We start from the raw sequence: 8,573 nt of genomic DNA, 5'->3' as shown, positions 1-8,573 counted from the left end.
GTGGGTGTGGTGCGCCATTACTATGTCAACTAGTAATGGCGCACCACACCCACGGTGCGCCATTAGTAACAAATTTTGTTTTTTTTTCAAAACTTCTAATGGCGCACCGCACACCAAGTGCGCCATTAGTAATATATTACTAATGGTGTACCTGTATGTGGTGCGCCATTCCTATATTCTAATGGCGCACCATACACGTGGTGCGTCATTACTGACCATTTCATCTATAGCCGTTTTTCTAGTAATGTGTTGTCGAGGCACATGTGATCCACTCCTCGGGGGAGGGGTTGGCACTCGACGTCGATCATCACGATCGAATCGATGATCATACTGCTCATTCCTTCTGTACTGATCACGCCGGTCTCCACGTCCCTCACGCCTCAGAGGCGATCTTGGGCTGTGAGCCGACTGGACTGTATCCGTTGCAATGGATCGACTGTGGATCCTGTTCCGCGACTGAGAAACAGCGGAATTTTGGTCTCCCGCTGCCTGGAGCAACGCTCTGATTTGCAACAAGCCTCTGCCAGCCTCTGACCGGGAGGGCTGAATCGACTCTGCTATACGGGCTGCAGCCGCCAAATTCTGAATCGGAGTACGATATACCCGCGGGGGCGGAAAGAGTTGACGTCGACTGGATTCTGGAGCCCGTTGACGCGCTCGCTCGTCGAGTATTCGCTGGATATTCTCCAGTCGAGTGCGCTCGGCCAAGTTAGCCAAGCACGCGTCCTCCAAGGCTCGGGCCTCGGGGGTTTCACCAACGATAGGAGTGCGGAGTGCATCCATGTTCCGGCGGCGAAGCTCCTCCCGCTGCAATGACGTGAGAGGCTCAGGGAGATACTCCTCGTGAGGACGCGACGGGTCGCCCCCATCCGTGCCTCCGTCAGCGCGGGGGAAACCGGGAGGACTGCGTGGCCCATCGATCACCAGAACCTCTGCAGTCGGGTCACTGCTGTCGCATTCAGATGCGGTCTCTGCGGAGCCAGTCGACAGGTCGAACAGGCCGTAGAGGGATTCGTCGGGCTCGATTGCCGCGACTTGTGGGGTGGCCGACTAGCGGGCCACCGCATGTCTCACCCACCTCTGAAGCCTCGACCGACCGGAGCGCTTGCGCCAGCGAGAAACAGGGCGGGAAGATGCCACAGGAGCCGACCGATATTGGGTCGACGGCGAAAGTGCGTCGCCCCGCGGATGGGGAGCGTGTCGACGTCGAGTGGAGCCTCCTGAAGCCAAGCGGAGTCGTCGGCGATGAACGTGAGCGCGCCGACACGGATCTCGCGGCCCTCCACCAAAGCTCCGCCCGAAACCATGATCAAAGAGATCGGAAAAAATTGCAACTTCTCAAACTAGGCGCTAAGACTCCTAGCCCCATGGTGGGCGCCAACTGTCGTGGTTCTAACTCTGACAGTGATGTAGGGGGTATGTATGGAGAGGCTAGTTCTTAGCTATGGAGGAGTTGTAAGCACACGAGGATTACGAGTTCAGGCCCTTCTCGGAGGAAGTAACAGCCCTACGTCTCGGTGTCCGGAGGCGGTCGACTGAATTATGTGTGTATGAATAACAGGGGTGCGAACCCTTGATACTGAGGAGGGGGTGGCTTATATAGAGTTCGCCAGGCCCCTCCAGCCCTCAGTAATGCAGGGTTTAAAGTACATTAAGACTGGGGGTTACTGGTAAGCCCCTAATAAAGTGCTATGATGACCATAAAAGCTACTTAATGACCGACCGTTTGCGTGCAGGGTGACTTTAGATCTCCTGGCAGTCGAGTGGTTGGATCTTGGTCGAGTGATTGCTTCGTGGTCGAGTGTCTTGAATCCGTCGAGTGGGATACCTCCAAGTCGATTGAAAGGTGACTTCTTCTAGGGATGTCCTTGGGTAGGGTACTTAGGACAGGTCCATGCCCCTACCCTAGGTATATAGCTTCATCAGGACCTGCATGGGTCACCAATGTCGATGCTAAAACCGACGGATCTGGGGTAGGGGGTCCTGAGGTGTGAGTCTAGAAACAAGGGTAAGAGGAGAAGAGGGGATGATGTTTTATCCTGGTTTAGGCCCTCTCGAAGAGGTAAAACCCTACGTTCTGCTTGGATTGTATTGGTTTGATGGAGGTAGAGAGTGCAGGATGATCTACCTCGAGATCGTATTATTGGGTTCTAAACCCAAAGGCTTGTTATCGTAGCCTTAAAGACTAAAACCCCTCGGCCTATATATGCACCGGGGTATCTAGGTTACACCCATGGTCGGTTGCTAACTAGGAAAAACACGCCGACTACTAGAACTTTCCTTGAAGTGTATGCCAAGTCTTCAAAATTTTCCAACTTGCTCACGCCAAGGGTCACGGTTTCGGTAGCCCTTCCTCGAGTGGTCGGCGGGTCATCAGCCAGGCCCATGGACGATAGGCCGTACCGGTTGACACCCCTTAATCCAAGACACCCTCAGGGACGAGAAGGAACCTGACGTGAATGAATGATCGCGAGGGAGAGCAGCCCTGGCCTGCATCCCTTTTATATAGCGTTGTGCAATAGGGGACCTAAACCATAAGTTAGTTCGGATGCCCCCGACCAGGGTGCATTAGTTGGAGACGAGGTGCAACGTACGTTGGTGCGTGTGCCTTTCTCTTAACATTATTTTCCTTTTGTTAGGTTGTTGGATAAATTGCCATGTTAAGCCGTTAGCAACACAACCATCAAACATCACACAATTAATGGCCTATGTGTGGCCCAACTTCTGTTACCATGCAAGGAAATTTGCCTTGATTGTAACCATAATGGAGGCCGGGCCTGAAACTCCAATTCACAGATTATTTTGTGATGTTACAATGTGTTTTACTTGTAAAAAGATGACCTGATACATTAGGTTTTGCTTATACATGGCCCTTATGTCTAATTACCACAAAATGTCTGTATTGCCACAGTTTAAAAAATATATCACAAAATGCATATATTATAATATAACCATCATAATATTGTGTAGTCATGTTCACAGTTGATTAAATATGTTGGTTTTCTTATATATGTTTTTCCCTTTGATTCAAGGGGTTTTTAAGTTCTGGTGAGCACCTGCTTCCGTTGCCGTTTCTGCACCATCTTCGCTCCGTGTTCGTTTTCGGTAGTATGTTTTTCGTATTTATTTTTGGCATTATGTATTTGTTTCTGCTTTCACAAATGTGATAGCATCTACTTTCGTTGGTTTTCAAGCCGTTTTCATCCCTAGCAAACGGCGCTTTGCCGTGCCGATTTTTTTTATAACACCCTCCTTTCGTGCCGTAAAATAGCGTAGCTATTGAAGATGCTCTCATATCTTTATTTAGTGTTTGCCAAAACCGTGAGCAAAATAATTGGTTCAACTAGTTCATACGGTCGCATCAACGTCCCAATCTCAAACGTGAACGTCGGTTTCTGGCCACACCCTGGAGCACAAGGCAACGCACGAATTTGACCATGTACTTCCTTCTTCCGAACGCCTTGTGAGCTAAGCAGCCATTAATCCATTATACAAGAAACATATAATTGAGCCGAAGTTGACTTCAAATTGGTCACCTGTTCCCAATAATTGACCATAGTTCATCGTCTCATCAATGTTCACAAAGATAAAAATGGAACAGGAACACTTATTTCGCACGTACGGAGTATTATTCATGAACAAGTGCGCATGCGGATTAAGAACGGATACAACTCAACAAAATAATTAACGAGTGCTGCAATCCACGGAACACAATTCACAGACCAAGAACCAACGAGATTACAAGGAGCAGCTCAGAATTAAAAGACTAGTACGGCTGCGGTGGTGTGACGGATGTGTACCACCGTCCGGCCTCCTCGTCGATGCTGTCCGCGGGGCGATGCAGCAAGGCGTGCAGCAGGACGAGCACCAGCCCGACGAGCAGCGAGGTGAGGATGTTGCCGGTAGCTCCGGTGAGCAGGAGCAGGATGAGCGTGAGGGCCGAGAGGACGGCGAGCACGACGCCGTCACCGATGGTGTGGCCGAAGAGAGCGAGTGGGACGTCGCGGAGGAAGTAGAGGAAGACCCAGGCGACCATGCAGGCGAGGAAGACGATGAGGGAGAAGGGGTGCCAGAGCAGGGAGAGGAAGACGACGCCGAGGACCACGATGGCGTAATTCATGGAGAAATGCGCGAGGTTGGCGCGGGCGCGGAGGTAGGCGTCCCCTAGCCCCCGGGGCACCGCGAGGGCCTTTGGGTCGGCCAGCTCACGCCAGGGTTGGCGCGTCGCGAGTGCCGACGCGCCGCAGGCCTTGGCCCGGGAGATGAAGTCGAGCGGAGAGGAGCCGGGAGGCGGGGCATCGGAGGAGGAGGAGGAGATGGGGATGGTTCCGTACTTCGACATGGCTGGCTGGAGGTGGAGACGGCCGGTGGCCGGCCGCCGGCGACGGTAGGAGGAAAACGTGTTGGGGCGGGGCGGACTGAACTCGACGTGTAGATGTGGGAGTCTGCAACCCGGCAGGTCCTATGCAGTATGCAATAAATGGGGAGGTAAAAGCGTCGGTATGAAGGCTGGCAAGTGGGGATATGCGCCAGGTGGACTTGTAGGAAGCGGCACGATCTGGATCGTGGACTCAGTTATCCCTATGCTTTTTCGAGAATAGTGGCATCGTGTACAAGCATGTGGATCACAACCCTTAGAGCAACTCCAACGCAAGGACCCAAACGGACACCGTTTTTGTCCGTTTCGTGTTCGTTTGGATCACCTGTCCGCCTAGCGAACATGCGACGGACAAGGCTTGTATCCAACGCGCGGCACAAAAACAGACCCAAACTCTCCGCGCCGTCTGCCCCCTCCTCTCTCCCTCGCGCCGCCCGTCCCCTTCTCGTCGCGGCGCCTGTCCTATCACCCTCACGCCGCCCCTTCTCTCTCCCTCGCGCCGCCCCTCCTCTCCTCCTCACGGATCCTCTCCCCCGCGAGATTTTTCTCTGCTCGCGCCTCTGCTGCAGGGGCGTGGAGGAGCGGCCGAGCGCGCAGTGGCGACCTGCTCCGGTGGTCTCGCGGCGGCGCGGAGGAGCGGCCGAGCGCGCGTCGGTGGCCTGCGCCGATGACCTCGCTGCGGCGTGGAGGAGCGGCCGAGCGCGCGTCGGCGACCTGCGCCGGTGGCCTCGCTGCGGCGCGTCGGCAACCTACGCCGGTGGCCTTGCTGCGGTGTGGAGGAGCGGCCGAGCGCGCACTGACGACCAGCACCGATGGCCTTGCTGCGGTGCGGAGGAGCGGCCGAGCGCACGGTGACGACCAGCACCGATGGCCTTGCTGCGGGCGTTGCAGTCGCTGACATATGGGACCAGGGGCGGACACGAGCGGGCAACAGCGGTGGGCGAGAGCGTCCGCTTCCGTCCGCTTCATACCCATTTGTTCCCACATTTGGGTCAGTTTTGGGTTGGGGACGGACAACAGGCGGACACGGACATCCGTTTGGGTCGCCCCGTTGGATCAAGTTTTCTGTCCGGATGATCCAAACGGATAAAATGGGTCCTCCCATTGGAGTTGCTATTAGGTTTCTTTTTTCAAGCCTATCAAGCTGGTTGTAATGGTAGTATCATACCTAGTAGTATTATGTATGCCAACTAGACAATTTTGATGATGTGTCATAAAATTAAATGAAAAAAAGAGAGTTAAGTATCATATCATGATACTGTATCATAATAAATGCTATGTTACTATGTGTCATGGCAATAAATAAAATACTACGTGATACTAATATATGATACTCCCTCCTTCCATCTATATAAGGCCTAATGCGTTTTTCGAGACTAACTTTGACCAAATATTAGAGCAATAATATATGACATGCAACTTACACAAAGCACACCGTTAAATTCGTGTGTAAAATGAGCTTTCAATGATATAATTTTCATACTGTGCATGTTATGTACTATTAATCTTGTCAATAGTCAAAGACGGTCTTAAAAAACGCATTAGGCCCTATATAGATGGAAAGAGGGAGTACTAAGAATTAGGGAGGTAGTATCATACACTAGTATCATATACATGATACTAGTACATATGATACTCTCCATTACAACCAGCCTTATTTTCATTGAAGAGAAGAGTATTACACGGTACAACACATCCTTGATCAGTGAGAAGAATGGCCACATTTGATGTAGAAATCCGCCGCCTAAACTAAGGCCCTGTTTGGATCATGGGGTTAGAGCTAGTTTGGATTAGTTGGAGGCTCAAATAACCCAAAAGTATCCAAACATGGAGGGTTAGAGTGGGTTAGTTCCATCTAACCCAACTATTCCGGTGGAGAGGTGCTTATTTTGGTTAGAGTGAGTTAAAAAATAACTCTAACTCTAACACAGTTAGAGTATCCAAACAGGGCCTAAGACCTACTCCTCATCAATGCCTGCTTCCAATCACGCCCGTCATAGCTTACATTTAAAGCATTTCCAGCCATTCGCCCCTTAGGACACCGAAAAAGAGTCGTGTGAGATCGAACCGACGTTTAATTTTGATGTGGGGGCGATTATGTTCTCAGTCGCCACCACTAGGTCGCCCCCAAGTTGGCACAAACACGGCACAAATACGGCACAAACTCGTCGGTTTCATTAAAATTTGTACAAAAAACAACTACGCCTAGCCCTACTACGCCGTTGCCGCCGCCCGCCTTCTACATGCCAATGAGCCTGTAGAACCGGGTGTAGTCACCGCCGCCGCCGTCGTCGTGATCGTCGCCGCCGCCCTGCGTCCCGCCAGAGCCGCCCCCGTCCCTGCTTCACCCCTGACCAGGGTTGCCGGCGCGCTCGGGGTTGGACGGCCCGGGCGCGTCCTCGTCATAACTGTCGAGGACGACGATGCCACCCTCATCGCGTCTGCGGCGCCGGGCCTTGATCTCCTCGTAGGCCCAGCGCTGGCGCTCCACCTGCTCACGGACGTAGTCCGCCTTCGCCCACTTGAGGGCCGTCTCGTCGGCGATGACCATCTCCGCGTGCTCCTTCTTCACGGGGATCAGCAACCTCGGCTCGGTCTTTGACCGGACGAGGCGAAGGGAACGAGGGGAGGGCCGGCCGCCCTCGTTGATGACGGGGCGGAGCGCCGGCGACCCAGAGGAAAGAGAACCGGAACCCGACGACGAGGAGGTCGCCGTCTCCATTCGCCGCGGCGTCCAAGAACTTTCGCGCCAGTGAGAGAAGAACGGGGACGCCGGGTAATTGAGGCGTGGCGTGTTGCCGGTCTCAATGTGGTCGAGGACGGCTTCGAGGGTGCGGCCGGGCACGCCCCACCATTCGCACCGTCCGTCGGCATTGAGGCGGCCGCGGGGGATGACGCCGTTTGCGGAGGCGACCTGGTCAGCGTGGCGGCGATTGAAGTACATCGTCCACAGCGTGTAGCTGTCGGCGGTGTACCTCGGCTCTTTCCGGTGCGTCTCCGACAGAGACGAACGAATGCGCGCTATCTGGGCGCGTCGTTCATCCCCAGTGGGGATCGGGGGCACCGAGACGCCGACGACGCTCAGCCTCCATGAGCCCGGCAGCCACATGTCCAGGGGCGCCGGGTAGTCGGCCTCATAGAGGAGGCGTGTCTCGTCCTCGCGCTGATGTCGTCGGCCGTTCGCCGCCGCGGCATTGCCTGGGTACTGCTCAGCCATTTGCTCGTCGGCGGGCGGGGGAAGAGTGGGAGAGAGGGGCTACGGTGGCGGGCGAAAGGGTACGAGAGGTGGTGAGTTGTGGCGTTCACCGGTGGGGAGGTCAGCTTTTAAAGCCGAAGATGGGCAGTGAGAAGCCGTCCGCCGGGTGCCGCGTGGCTGGAGCGGGCGGGACGCGCGGCCCGACGCCTTCACTGCGCCGGCCGTGAGGCATCAAAGGAAGGCTAACCGACGCGGGAGCCTTGGCATTGATTCCCGCGGGAACCGAGGTGATGAGGACGACGAAGGCGGCAAGTCGCTGACCCGGCGGACCCACTCCTTTTCGCGCCAAAATGGTTTCCCCCGGCGCGCCGGGTTCGACCTGGGTCCGCCAGCGCCAAAATCAGCCCGAGCCAGTGAAAATTGGGCTTCTGGGGGCGCGGCTGGGCCGAATTTTAGGGCCTGGGGGGCCTATTGGGGGCGCGACTTGAGATGCTCTTAGCCAGCGCCAGTTGTACCACTCTTTGCACCGGCAAGGACTTCGCCTCGAAGACCCCCGCGTTTCTTTCCAACGATATCTTCCTTAGGCCCAAAATGATGACCAGCACTGCCTCTCTAACTCTTATCACTGACAGGGCTAATTTTTTTAAAAAAATACATTTTAATTAATTTTCATAAATATTACGTTGGATACAACATTTTCAAATATAATGCACCATCGGCCTGCTGCTGGCTGATTGAGCCTAGTCAGCCCACAGCAGGACGACTGGCATCCTATCAGCTTGCTGCTGGCCGAAAGGCCCATCGGCCACTAGTGTAGATCCTGTCGGCCACCTATTGGCCGACTGGAGCTAATCAGCCATCTGTAGGTTGATTAGTACTAATTGGCCACCTATAGGCCTACTGGTGCATCTTCCCCATTTTCTACCCCATACGTTCCCCGCTTATATCACGGGCCATCATTTCCTGCCATATTTTCTCGCTACTTCCCGCCATTTTTCC

The 8,573-nt window shown here is 54.2% G+C and overlaps 1 protein-coding gene across 1 annotated transcript; it reads right to left on the bottom strand.

Annotated features, from left to right (window-relative positions):
• Positions 1-3,607: 3,607 nt before the first annotated feature.
• LOC119368285 (PRA1 family protein F3-like) lies at positions 3,608-4,464 on the bottom strand. The gene has a single exon (XM_037633586.1). The coding sequence runs from the start codon at positions 4,340-4,342 to the stop codon at positions 3,767-3,769; it is 576 nt and encodes a 191-aa protein (XP_037489483.1). The 5' UTR covers positions 4,343-4,464; the 3' UTR covers positions 3,608-3,766.
• Positions 4,465-8,573: the final 4,109 nt, after the last annotated feature.

The sequence above is a fragment of the Triticum dicoccoides genome, chromosome 1A (genome assembly GCF_002162155.2).
Source record: "Triticum dicoccoides isolate Atlit2015 ecotype Zavitan chromosome 1A, WEW_v2.0, whole genome shotgun sequence".
Taxonomy (NCBI): Eukaryota; Viridiplantae; Streptophyta; class Magnoliopsida; order Poales; family Poaceae; genus Triticum; species Triticum dicoccoides.
Note: the sequence above shows the minus strand (reverse complement) of the source record. Positions and strands in the feature narration are given on the sequence as shown.